The sequence below is a fragment of the Megalops cyprinoides genome, chromosome 4 (genome assembly GCF_013368585.1).
Source record: "Megalops cyprinoides isolate fMegCyp1 chromosome 4, fMegCyp1.pri, whole genome shotgun sequence".
In the NCBI taxonomy this organism is placed as follows: domain Eukaryota; kingdom Metazoa; phylum Chordata; class Actinopteri; order Elopiformes; family Megalopidae; genus Megalops; species Megalops cyprinoides.
Genome location: NC_050586.1, coordinates 16,041,344 through 16,055,206, shown reverse-complemented (window position 1 = coordinate 16,055,206; position 13,863 = coordinate 16,041,344). Strand labels below are relative to the sequence as shown.

Here is a 13,863-nt window from a genome sequence, read left to right as displayed (position 1 = left end):
CCGTAGCGTTCCCTAATTGAGCTACACAAGAGGAAAAGCACTCCTTCAGCAGCACTCGGCCATTCCTGCACTTTCTTTTCCCCTCTGGTCTGATTCATCAGCTTAACATCTCTCTCTGTTTTAAGCAGGCCACAACTGTGTACATCAGAAAATGAAAGAACATGAAGCTGTCTTCATATCTGCAGCACTGCATGTTCTACGGTGTAAATATAGTATTTAACTGTTTAAGATCCTGCTCAATGTGCTTAAATCACCCAAAACTGATATGTTTCAGTGCATTCGGAGTAGAGACAACTAGTTGTCTTAAAGGACAACTGTAATGCACAGTCATTTATGTCCACAGTGTCAGGCAGGACATTGAGCCCTTGAATATATGAGATGGACTAGCCAATGTAACTGCATTCTGACATATAAGTACAGGAAACTTAATGGCAAGAAAACACTATCGCTTACGGAAACTTGACATCTGCTTGAGCCATTTTTTTCACAAAAAATGAAACCCTACAGAGGTACAAGTACTTGATCAAAGCCTCTAGAACTGAAGAGAGATAAGGAGGAGCCTGAGCAAGGGGTCTTCAGTCTGGGGCTCAGACCTCGCCTCAGAGTGGGTGACATCGAAGTGATCGTGGTTTGTCATACTTTTGACCACAGTGTCAGCTGAGGAAAAGAACAGGAAACAGCAGGCCTCCAGTTCCCTTTCTTGAGCCCTTGTGCAAGCAGCTAACTTCCCCCAGAATCAGGGTCAAAGGCCAATGATTACTGATTGGCAAAAACAACACATTTCCAAGTACTGAAAAATATATATATTTTTTTAAAAAATCTCAAAAAAGTCCTTATGACCCGGCCATTTATTTATTTTTTTAGCTCGCACAAACTCATAGAAAAGTATGCATCATTCACATATCAAACAAGGGTCATTTATGCACATGAGTTGCTGGCTTCTGTAGAGCTGAGTGCTTGCATAGAGGAGAGGCTCTAATAATTCTTACACTGGTTTTTTGGATGAGGATCAGGATTGTCTGCTACTGCTAGCCGGTAAACGTCAGCTGGGTCCATCTGAACTCTCACACTCATTCCCTTTCTCCTTTAAAACCACAGAACTGGGTCAGTCCGTGAAAGACTGCTCCCTTCCCGCAGCCCCCCAGTTCATCTGCTCTCGTGGCACAGACAGATGGGGAGGCTTTGCTCCCACACCTGGGGGCACAATTTAAAAGCATGACCCCCCCCCCGGATTCAGAGGGGTGTCACATCCTCAGCCAAGGTGGTGGAGGCTCCATCTGAGACCCCTGGGAGACACGGCGGCGGCCGCATGTGGCTCCCTTCACACGTTTTTCACAGTGCAGATGCCTGCAGCATGAACGCGGCTACAAGCTCCCAGAGAGTTCACACGAGGATAAGCAGGCCCCAGGCTTACCAATGGGCTGATCACAATAAAGACATGGCATAGAAGTGTTAAACGCAGCGTTCTATTATAAGCATGTCGGGATGACAGCTTCGTGCCCGCTAAGAAACCTGACCATGGAGCTAATCCATTCAGTGCCCAGTGTACTTCACTTTTGTCTGCTGTGACACATTTGGCCATTTTGGATGCAAAAGAAAATTAATCAATCCAATCCTATCTATTTTATTGTAACCTAATCTATTTTAACAAGCTTAAATTGTACATTTTTATTTTGATCTGCAGTTCATGAGTTATTAAACTGTAGGAAAACAATTAGCAAAAATTGCATATAATTAGCAGATTAATTTTAAATGGAGCTATCTTTCTGAGACTTATTTACATCTATTAATTTTTGTCCTTTGATGGTTCTTTAAATTTGATGCATCGACTGATCAATGCATTTATTCCAGTGGAGGCAGCTTTGCGTTGACAGTTTGGGTTTACGATGTCATAGCTGTGTCTACTGTAAACAATCTTTGGTCATCTGTTAAGGAAGTGTTACATGCACTGCAGAAATATCAGTAATATGTTGCTGATATTATCTGTGGTTTTTTCTCTGAAATGTTTTGCACATGTGGGCAAGCTTGCAGAGGGAACTCACAGCGCCTTGCTGACTCCTGGCTCAGCTCCAGCCGGTAGATGGACAGCCGATTGGCTCCCCCACAGAGGTTGGTCTTCTCCCCCTTGCACTCCATGTTGCACTCGCTCTCGCTCGAGTTGGCTGCCTGGATCTTGTGACCACAGTAACACTCTGCTCCAAACTCCAGACCTGCATACAGGTAGCCCCTTGGGACAGAAGATGTCAGGGGTCAGTTTTTCACATCAGCACTCCTGTCAAAATATATTCTTCCTCATTCTGTTTTATGTCTAACTGTTGATATTCTGCAACGGTTAGCTCCTTTGTTATCTTCAGTAAGATTAAGGAACATAAACCCTTAGACCTTAGAGTCTTCCTGCTTGTGCCCTGTTTGTGGCCACAGTTTCATTGAGAGGAAAAAAACAGATGACTACCACTTTAGGAACAGCCTGTCTTATAAACCACTGTCCCTCCTGTGTCATAAGTCATGAGTGCAAGGAAGCCCACTTCACAGAGTTTCCACAACATGCACAATGTTTGTACAAAATAGGCATAAGAGATTTCATAGCATTCAAACAATTCCTCATTCCATCATGCTCCACTTCAGGTTGTTCTATAAGGAAATAAAACCCCAGAATAAAAGCACAGTTCAACATGCCAGCCATTTATTAGTATGCCTTACAGGGATCATTTGCTTGGTGCACACTTGCATTGGTGCATTCATTTATTTACATCTTCCAGGAAGCTAAAATTATTAGATATAGATAAATCCAATTAGATATAGTTGGTAACGGTAAGATAAACTACTAATCATTTTTCAAAGAACACACATTTGTGGTCTTAGGCACTGTCAGAATAGTTCAGACTATGAGCATGCATATTACCATTACCATGTAAAATTACCATTTTACAATGACATCCCAGCACACAGTATCAGGGATTATAAATTTATATGTATGGGAACACTCACTCAATCATTTTCCTCTATACTTTCAGTTTGTTGACAAGTATGTTTGAAGCATGTATATTAGACCCTGAGGTGCCCTAGTACAATTAAAAGCCGAACATGCCGCTACCCCCTGGAAAACCAAAGGACTGTCAATCATCTCAATCCTTAATGGTTCAGTATATTTGCTCTCACTTATTTATTTATTATCTGTCTTCCTCTGCACTGAGTGGGTGGACGGGGAACAGCAAGAGAAAGATAAAAATGTATTTTGCTCTCCATGATTCAGTGGTGGGTGTAATGGAAGGCACTCTGGTCAACGGTCTGTGATATGCTGAGAAAGAGAGAGAGAGAGAGAGAGAGAGAGAGAGAGAGAGAGAGAGAGAGAGACAGAGGGGGGGAGGGGGGCTGACAAGGAGAGAGATAAAGTGCTAACAGAAGCCTAAATTTATGAGAGTGGATGTGCTTAGAAGTTAGAAGAACATTATCAGCTGCATTTAATCCAGTCCTGTCAGGGCTGTTTACCCACAATAGCTTGAAATGTTTGGGCATGAGTGTGTCTACATTATGTGCATGTGTGCATGTGTTTGTGTACATGTGTGTGCATATCAGTGTATACAGGTACATGTATGTGCGCATGCATGCATGTTGTGTGACCTCTTCTGCTGCCTATTGAGTGAGGAGGATATGCTTTGAATGGTTCATGATTGGGCAGTCAGCTCAGGAAATCATACAATGCAATCATATGATGCAAATCAAAGCCTCGGTGTCAACTATGGCAGTAGAGCATGATGAAACAACAGAACCGATGACATTGGCCACACTAATGAGTGACAATGATATGACATCACTTTGCATGGGCTTGTTTTATTTTTTCATTGAACATTTTAGCAAATTGTGGTATGAGCCAACATACAACCCTACTGTCTGTAGATGCATCACTTGCAGTTTCACAACTGTGAAGGAAATAGAAAAAAAAAGATAAACAGTACTAATTTAACACTGGGGAGAGACTTCTCAGAACAGACCTACCTTTCAGCACAGTTGTCCTGGCAACGGAAGACAGTCATTTTCCTGTAGTCAAAAAAGGACGCTCCCCTGAGTGCTCTCTTTTGTGTGTCATCGATGTAGCAGCCGATGTACTTCGCTGAAAAGGGAGAGGTAATGTCCCCGTTCAATATAGGAACCGACAGCATTTTGGTCAAAACTACTTCATCATGATGTGGCATGTGCTAACATCACCTTCAGCACTAAATCCAGAAAAGACACAAAATGACATATAAAACTCTATAGAGCACATTCTATATGAACAGATATCAGACACCCTGAGTTATAATTATGAGTCCTAATAATTATTTCCAATGATCGAGCTGAAAAAAAAAAATTCTTGACTGCAAACAGGAAGCTTTATGGATATGTACAGTATGTGTACCAGCATGACAAATAGTTAAACACTTTTAATATTGACAAGGTACAGTATTGCCAGGCACCTGCAGCATCCAGAGCTTAAATATATCAGAATTCCCGATTAAAGTGTAATAAAGTACATCTAAATAACATAATGTATTATGGATGTGCTCGGCAAACTCCTCTGTCACACCACTCATTGCAGTGTGAGTAAATGGATGCTGAATCCCATGAGCGTATATTAATGCATCTCTCTCATAAAACACATTAGATCATCAGCTCAAGTGGACTGCATCCTGAGTGCCTAACAGTCTTAATCCAGTCACTTGTCTTAACAAGTGACATTCAGCAACTTTGGGAAGTGCGCACCTGCATCTGTTCTCTGGTCATGATGAGGAGCAGCTGCTAATTGCCATGATTGACAGGTGAAGTGTTCTTGTGGACCAGTGGGGTACTATCTGTCTCTGCTGGTGAGAGGCAGGAGATTCTAACTCAAGTGATGACTTTGTCCCATAAGGAAGCAAAAGAAAATGATTACTTTCCTATACCTGACAATGAAAACAGCTTTGTAATTATTGTCTCATAATGTGTCCTGTAAAATTAACTTCTCCTTTAGGAATAATTAACTTGAGGACAAAAATTCCAATGACGTACATTGACGTTGATTTTAAGGTAATTTACACTGGAACTGAAGTGAAGAGAAATTTAGATTTGCATATCAAAAAGCTTCTGCTCATTCTTAACTCTGCCTCCCATTACAGTCTGAGGTTGATATTCTCCTCACATCAGAATTTCGTTTCCTCACAAAAGGAGAGAGATTAATGGTCCGAGAAAAGATTTAGGAAATGAAATCCAAAGTTTTTTTTGCCAACCGAGGCTCCCACAGGAGTAAATTAATTTTCAAATTTATTCAGCCAAGAAAAACAATGGCAGCCTTTATTTGTTTATTTGTTCTATGAGCAAGAGTGGATATAAAATATTCCTTTGGAATGTTTATTTATGCAACACCGCCTTATCGCATATCTGCTCCAAAAGACCACACAGCTTCAGTATACGAATAAGCCAATCCCCCCAAAATATCATTTTAGCCCCAGAACAAAACTTACTGTGCAACACTAGCTTTCATTTATTTATTTAGTTCACGTCTCCTACTAGTGGTCTACTGCTGAAAGTGCAGCTTCTTCATCATGCTTGGCTTCAGAAAGGAAGAGGCACAACTCTAATGCCCTTCCATAAATAGCCACTGTGTTCCGCTTGGCCCATTAGCCTTCCCCCTTTTTTATGAGCACTGACGTTAGACATTCTACATTTCCTCTTTCACCAGTGTGCTCTGTGGTACATTGCTACACCCCATCTTATGCCTGTATTTGAAGGCCATCTGTCCGTTGCCATTTCGGGCTGTCCCATTATTCCTTAATACCTCCATTAAGAGCTGAAGGGGATGCATGTTAACCCACTGGTCATTATTGTAATTGTAATTGTCTAAAAGCAATCGGGGCTTGCAGTCTATTGTAGGACCTGGGCAGTAATCTTACTCTCAGACGTTGGTGGTAATCTGATTTGACACAAAGTGCGGGGCAGGTTTAAAAACAACCCACTTCGGCATTCATCTGAGCAGTGAGGATCAAGAGCTAAGGGGGGAGAAGAGCAGGGTACATTGAATATAATACTGCTGAACTGCCAGGAAGTTCTTGTTCTGTGCTGCTGTGCATGGAAAAATACAAGAATCGAACCAAAAGGAACAGTTTATTAAAATGTCACGAGTTGTGGCAGTTAATAAATATGACCAAAAGAATTGCTTACAAAGGGGCGTTGATGTGAAACTGCAATTATTCCACAGGCACAAAAGCAGTTCATCAGTTTTATAACAGTAACCTGATGTTACAGAGATGCGTGTTCATGCTAGAAATATGACAATAAAATTTTTGTTTGTTAAATAAACTGAGGACTTTGATGATGCATAGTGCAAAGAATAAGTATAGATGTCTGTGGTATATAGATGGAGGTGTAGTGTTGGATCTACTAGACACAGGGGGCACTTTCACACAATAAACTCAAGTGCATTTCCAATGGAATGCGAATGTGTTCGCAAGGCAATTTCTTTTTGGCGGACCGCAATCATAAATGCACATATTAAATTGTTTTAAATTGCATCCTGGAGCAACACGTTACTGTGAGAGGTTTTGAATACACAGTAGCTCCAAACGAACCAAACCGAAAGTGCTCAGAGAGCAGGAAGGAGCCGCACAGCAGAACGCTAAAACGCTGCCCTCGGGGGTACCAGCCCCCTCCAGCATATCCCCCAGCACCACAGAGACAGGTGCCTGCAAAGAGATTCCATGGCTGGGCCACTAGCCATCACTCCTATCCTAAGTCACAAGAGGTTCTCTGGTCAGATTAGCACTAAGCAGCTGCTCTGTTCTAGGGACTGTTTTTAATGGGCTGCATGCTCAGGGCTGCTACCCGTCCACTGCCATCCAAAAAAAAAAAAAAAAAAAGAAATAAAATATGCAGCCCCTTTAAGATTTCTCCTGAATTTATATGCAAATTCTATTGCTGTGTAAGTACTGTAAGTCATATCCCAGAGTAGAAAATATTTCAGATGAATGCACATACTGTGATGGACCGATGGCGTATGTCCAAAGGAGAATATCTTATCAAATTTAATTTACATTTTATACCCACAGCACTGGGCAGCTGCTCCCTGGGTGCAGTCCCTTTTGAGCACCACTTTGACCGAGACAGTTTTCAGCACATCAATAAAAGACTTTTACTAGTCTGGTAACTCATTATCTATGATTACTACACTCCTATCTTAACCACAATCAATGCTCTCTTGATATTACTGTAGATTTGACATCATTTACAGATCCTTGCCCATCTACTCACTGTGTGTAAGCCTGCTGTGGACCATTATCACCTATTACCAGAACTCTCCTCCATACTCCCTTGAGGGTGTTTAGAATACACCCCCAAGGCTCATACCCCCCAGGCCCACAAATAGCTAAAGAGTTTCCAAGAAACTGAAGTGACGGATGAAAAGCAGCCCAAAGATCCACTTGGACAGACATCCCCTTTTTTCCTCCTCTCTGTGCTCACCCAGATGAAATTCTTTACTCTAAGGCGAATTAACGATGCGCCTTCCAGCATTCAAACGTGCAACATCACTACCATGAGAACCATGCTGTGAATTTCCATGAAATTTGCAGATTTTTCAGCACCGCTCACAGATTTCTATCTAGGGGGAGAGTGGGTGGCAAGCTGTGTGGGAGGGGTGGTGGAGGCATGTGAGGAAAGACAATTCCAGGGTGGCCCCCAAGTTTGACGATGGGGTGCAACAGTGCAAAGTGGGATGAGACAGTCCTAGGTTATGGGGAGCGGCGGCACTTTGAAAGCACTAATTACTCTTTCAGATCCCTGCCTGGATGCTGTGGGACTAACACTTGAGACGGTAGAGACTACAAGGGAAGGGAGAGCAGGTTGGGGGGAGAAGAGAGGGGGAGAGAGGGAGACATTGGGGAACAAGACGTTCACTAGAGATGAGTTCACTGAACATCAGCGTCTGACATCTCTGCCTGGGGATGGCAAATGCAAATAGGGAAATGAATGCACTGATAAAAACCAGGGAAGAGCATGCCGCCAATGCATAGGGAGGAAAAAAATGTGAAGCTATGTCACGCTCGAGACTTGCCAGTTCATCTGACATGCTTTATATGAGTGTCAGGAGAGCAATAAGTGTGTGGGAGAGGGGGAGGGGGGAGTGGCTCAAACACACTTACACAACCATTTGCATCAAGTGCTTGACAGATCATTCGCTCCCCCTCCCTCACTTCCATCACACTGTGAATGTTCTCAAACATCCTCGGGTGAGCCTGTGGTGCACAGTGGCGCTTCACAGATGGGACCGCAGCTACACTGGTGCATGCCTTCCAGTGTCACCAGGGCCTCTAACCGAATCACAAAAAGTGCCTTTGAGACCCAGGAGATGACCGACAGCTAAGATTGTGAACTTTGCAGGACCCTTGTGTCATCTCAGTTCCGAAATCAGTTTTAGCAGTACACATGGACTATAACAAGCTGTTAGACATGTCACATCAGAGTGACTTTGGCATTGTTGTACAAGTTTACACTTCACAAGAGCTAGCTCAAAGTTCAGTTCACACAGATTAAAATGAACAAGTTCATGTTCATAGTTCACAATTTTGAATTTTGAATCCCATTTCATTTCTTCCATTTTTTAAATGAGCTACTCCAGGGACGTTTTATGTGTACGTCTACATACACAGTGATTGTTACGCGGGATATGGGCAGTTGGTTGCGAGCTGTCGAGCTGTCTATCTGATGAGTTGCACTAATAAAAACGTTTCAAGTATTGAATAACGCCATCCTTGTTTATTCATCAAGCAGTAACTTTAACACACTCGAGGATTTTGAATCTCGCTGGAGCATAAGAGCAGCTTCCTGCTCTTATGCTCCAGCCACCAAGGAGACATTAAGAAACGCTATAAGAATAGCAGCTAAAAGCATACAGAAATCTTTCAAGATTTTTTTTTCTTTTGGTTTATTCTGACAAAAGGTGTGAAAGGCAGACAAGGTGATGAAAGCTGTCAAACTCATCAATTCAAAAGCTAGTGCTGTTATCTTCTGAAAAACACTGTTTCAGTCAGCTTAGAAAAAAGCTGAGAGTTTTACCGGGCTGTGACTTTCAAGTGTCAAAACGCACTTTCCAAAGCACTCCAAATAAACGTCAGCCTGAGTTTGGGTGCGAGGCCTGTGGTTTGATATACATTTTTAACGATCACAGTTTCAAATGATCACAGTCCTGTGAAATATTCACACTCATTAGTAAAACAACAGTCGCCTTTTAAGTTGGAACTTAAAAGAAAAGAGTGAGAAAATATCAGTGTCCCTGCAAGGGGGAGACATGAAATCTTACTCTTCAGAAACTCCTATGAAATCTACCACCCTTCATGCGGCGTGCATTCCGCTGGTATTCCTGATGATTGGAACAACATCCTAATTGTTTGAATCTTCAGCTCCAGTTCATCCAGCTCTCATCAGATAAGGTGCACATGAAAAAGCTTAATGAATGAGGGGGGAATCGATCCTCATCTTCCATTAGGGATCTGGCTTGACTGAAGCTGGCCGAGGTTGTGTTACGTTGCTTCCGATACCCGCACTTGACAATCACCGTCTGGTACCAGCTGCTCACTTGCGGATGGCAACCGTAAGACGATCTTGCCGGGACAAAATGAATTCCTGTCACTTAGAGGACAGGGCTGTTTTGTCAGAGGTTAATTGCTGTGGACACATTACATATGGTCCGGAAAAGAGAATGCTGTGCAGTTTTACGGAGACAGGAGATTTGAGCTTAGAAACCATCTGCTTGCAACCCTTAAAATGTCAGTTTGGATTAGCTTAATGAGCAGAGACTGATACAATCTTCAAATTAGCTTTTTTTTTCCTTTTTAGTGGCTGCCTACAGCTCCACTCATATTAAATGTGTTTAAAAAAAAAAAAACAACTTTGATACTGTTATGGGTAGCATGTGGTGTCATGCGTGAAACCATAGTGGAACTGAGAGCCATGAATTCAGATGGTAGGTGGCACACTACTGTTGTGGCCATGAGCAAGATACATTACCTCCAGTTAATTGCTCCATTAAAAATCCATCTGTGTTGGTAAGTCATAGAGTATGGTAAAATGATCTGTCATCCTGGCAGTCACCCTACCATTCCATAAGGGCATCTGTTAAGCAAGTAAGTAATAATGATACTAATTCAAGTACTAAAATGAATAGTATTAAGACTCAGCTACTGCTACTATTATTACTTACTACATATTACTACAAGTAATCTCACAATATAAATAATAGGGAAAACAAAAGGGGAAGAAATGCATATGTTGAGACAACTGCATGGTATTCAGATCTAATGTGAATGCCATGTGCTTAATTTCAGGTAGCTGAAGACAGCTGATGCATATCTCCTAATTTGTACTACACAATAGGTACCAAATCCTTGCCAATTATGAATGCAATGTTGTATCAGCAATTGAATTCAGATGGTTCTATATTGAAATCCGTTACATCAGAGGCAATACAACTCCTTGAAGGATGGACACCAGAAAGATCTTTCCATTAGCAGGTTCATTTCATCATCATTTAATTACATCATTAGCAGAAAAGCAACCGGGGGGGGGGGGGGGGGGGGGGGGGGGCAGTGATTACATGGCCTGTCAGCTACATCAATACCCCAGTCATCGCTACCAGACAGCCCCAGTGCCACATTAGCAGCAGCTGGGAGAAGATGTTCCATTGGATATAAGTATTGCTGTCTATGAGGTTATTGTGAAAGTCAGGTACTGGAAAATCCCACACAACGGAGCAGGGCAGTGTTAACAGTGATGCTGTATGTGCATGGCCCATACTACAATGCGTGGGAAAATCCCTTTCAATTGAGAAAGATTCAGTATGACTCAATTCAATGTACTGCACAATGAATACAATTTGAATGAAGTGCTCCCACACAAAAATGTAGGCACATACACACATGCATGCCCACCTAAATTGTAATGAACTAATTCTAGGTGAACTCCATTGTCATTGTCTGCTGGAATTAATTTTTTTATTTAAAAAATCAGAACAAACTTTGTTTATGCAGGGTGAAAAGAGACCAAGACAGTTTGCTGCCTCTCAGTCAGTATTAGATCAAAGGCTACAGAACAACAATAAAAGTGTCTGCGCATCACTAGAATTTCAATGGAGGAAATATCTATGTATGAATGTCTTTTTCTATGGATATGTAAACTTAAGCACAGATTGTTTACAATTTTCAGGCAGATGTGTGTAAATGAGATTTCAGGCAGTGCCCAGTAATCCCCAAACTCTACAGAGAATGCCATATGATTTAAACTACAAGAGAAACACCACAGGGCACTGAAGCACCCCTGTTAACCCAATTTCTAAGTGTTTGCCACTACGGTTCTGATGAAATCAAGTATGTTGCTGCTCACTCTTCACTAATTCACAGTAACTTTTCCTTAAAAACAAGAGCACTATCTAACTCAATTTGTCCATTATGCCACTCTGCCTCCTGTCATTGGACTACTGAATAGCCATATTCCAGACATGTATGGTGTCCGGTCTGGGGTGTGGAGCAGGACAAGCTGTTCCAGGAGCTCGGCACTGATGCAGTCTGCTGTCAGTATTAGTAGATCTCACTCACACTGACGAAAGACTATGAAAGTCAGGCTAACTGGGGATCAGCCCCTCCTGAACATCTTCAGAGCAATGCAGTCACTTTTACCCTCACAACGTAAAGACCAGGGCTGGCTTTGGCCTTTTTAGAATTATAGCAAACGAACTGGAGTGTTTTACACACCTGCAGGGCATCATCAACCAATTCTAATCTGCGGCCAGACCTCAGCGTTTGTGTGTTGCAAATGAATCCCCCACTAATGCAGGCGCTCCTTGGGAAGGGAGAATGAAGCATAAATTAGCTCTTTGAATTAACTCTGTGGAAGAGTCTTTCGGTCTGGAGCTATATCACCACGAGGGGCAATTATTGCTTCTATATAGAGTTATTTAAATACTCTAGCCGTCCGAGGGAATTGAGGCCGCGACGGACTCCTGGCTCATTCATCCCCCTGTATTAATCTCCAGCCCTCTAGAAATGCGTGTGAGGAGAAATGTCAGGCCCGCTGGAGGACCCTACAGAAGGCTGAGCGTGATGCTTCCCGCGGGGGGAGGACTCGATTTAGAATAACGAGGGGTCAGGCCGGGTCACGCTGCACAGTCACACTGCATCTCCGTATGGCATGAGACAGCAGTGCAGCTGATCACGGACAGGCGCTCTGAGGCTTTCTCCTCCTGCTGTTTTACAAAGCCGAGCGGAGACATGTTTAACTATTGCTACTGCATAGATCTGACCCTTTTCAGGCTTTGCGTCACATACAGCGTAGGTTCCATGGGTATACGTGAGGTGAACAACAGTTCTGGTCACATTTTACAGTGTGACAGCATCAACGACACCTCTGTGGGTTGGAGTCCAGAACATCTATAATAGCTGAGGTTAGAGGTAGCTTGAAAGTTTTGTTCAGGGACAAATGCATTAAATGCGGCAGCATTGCCTGATTTAGTGTTCCTTGAGGACAGAGTTAGAACAACCTGTCCTCTTCGCTCTGGATTTGTGCTTTTATCTGTAGTGCAAGGACCGACAGCAACCCCTCACCCTGGCACTGCACAGCTCTATAAATATCTCCCTGGCAGGATTGCCACAGCAACATCAGTCCTTATCTCAGAGGATGCCTTCAAATCTGAGCACACATAATGGGCAGCAATACTTTTCAGTGGTTACTTTTTGTACAGTTCCCCCCATGCATCAACTCATCCTTTCGGAGGGGATCTTGAGTGCAACGTGACTCACCTCTTCCTTCCTCCGGGTCTTTAGTGTTCCGGCCCTTGAGGGCGCGGTTCCAGCCGCTGGTGTAGTCCCCGCCTCTCCCCCGCTCGGCGGCGTCCTGGGTGGTCGACTTCAACCACGGCGGGCCGTACCTCCGCATTGGCCTGCGGGTCTCCCGGAAAACCCTCCCGATGAGGCTGAAGCCACGCCCATCGGAGGCCCCGTTCGACGTCTCGGGCGCCAGGGGATCCCGGCCGCTCCCGGTGGTCTGGCCCGTGAATCCTGCATGCAAGAAGACCAGGCTGCCCGCCGTCAGGTAGAGGATGATGAAGGAGAAGAAGCGCACGGGCTTCCTGCGGAAGTATCTCTGGAGCTTCAGCAGTGGCCTCGCCATTCCGTGTTCCACTGCCCCTCGGACACACAGCGGCGCCGGACAAACATAAAGCAACAGAGGCGAGCACCGGTCACCCGGGGGCTTGTTGAGATGCTCACTTCAAAAAAGAAAAAAAAAAAGAGTAAAAAAAGATAATATAGTCTTTTTTAATCTTAGCAGAGAAAATGCCAGTTGGGGAAACGGGTTCGATGGGAAAAGCGATGAGGTCTTCTCCCTGCCAGAGAGCACAGTACAAGCAGCCTGGCTCTCCCCTGTGGTGAGCGTATCCAGTGTCTGACCGCACCAGTGCTCCCCCCTACCTATTTAAGTCCCCACTGCAAGCCCAGGAGACGGAGCTGATGGAGGGGCCATGCCGTGAAAGTTGAGCGCTCGGTGGTGGCGTGAAAGATGATCGCTTACCACAGCTTCTCCCCAGTTATCAGCCACTGGATGCCAGATCGCCAGGACATTTTTGTGGCTAATGGCTAATAGCTGAGCCTTTGTCTATGCTGCCGTGTCAGCCCACTGGATACCCATTTAGTCTGTCTGAAATCCTCTTCTCTTTATGAAAAAGTCATTCTCAAAATGCTAAGACCATGTATGGGGTAGAGCTTCAACACCTGAAAGCAAAAGAGACCCATTAGATTGTGTGTGTTTACCCTTAGTTCAAATTCAGATGCTGTCACACTCTGAGAACAAGAAAACAAATGAACAAAA

At 43.6% G+C, this 13,863-nt stretch overlaps 1 protein-coding gene across 1 annotated transcript in view; it reads right to left on the bottom strand.

Moving 5' to 3' along the window:
- The window catches only part of wscd2 (WSC domain containing 2), a 57,930-nt gene that overhangs the window by 13,429 nt on the left and 30,638 nt on the right, over positions 1 to 13,863 (bottom strand). The window contains exons 4-6 of the mRNA XM_036527049.1: positions 12,798 to 13,766; positions 3,997 to 4,111; positions 2,043 to 2,227 (exon numbers count right to left, since the gene is read on the bottom strand). Of these exons, the coding sequence (XP_036382942.1) occupies positions 2,043 to 2,227; positions 3,997 to 4,111; positions 12,798 to 13,167 (670 nt within the window). The 5' untranslated portion in view covers positions 13,168 to 13,766. The remainder of the gene's footprint in view (positions 1 to 2,042; positions 2,228 to 3,996; positions 4,112 to 12,797; positions 13,767 to 13,863) is intronic.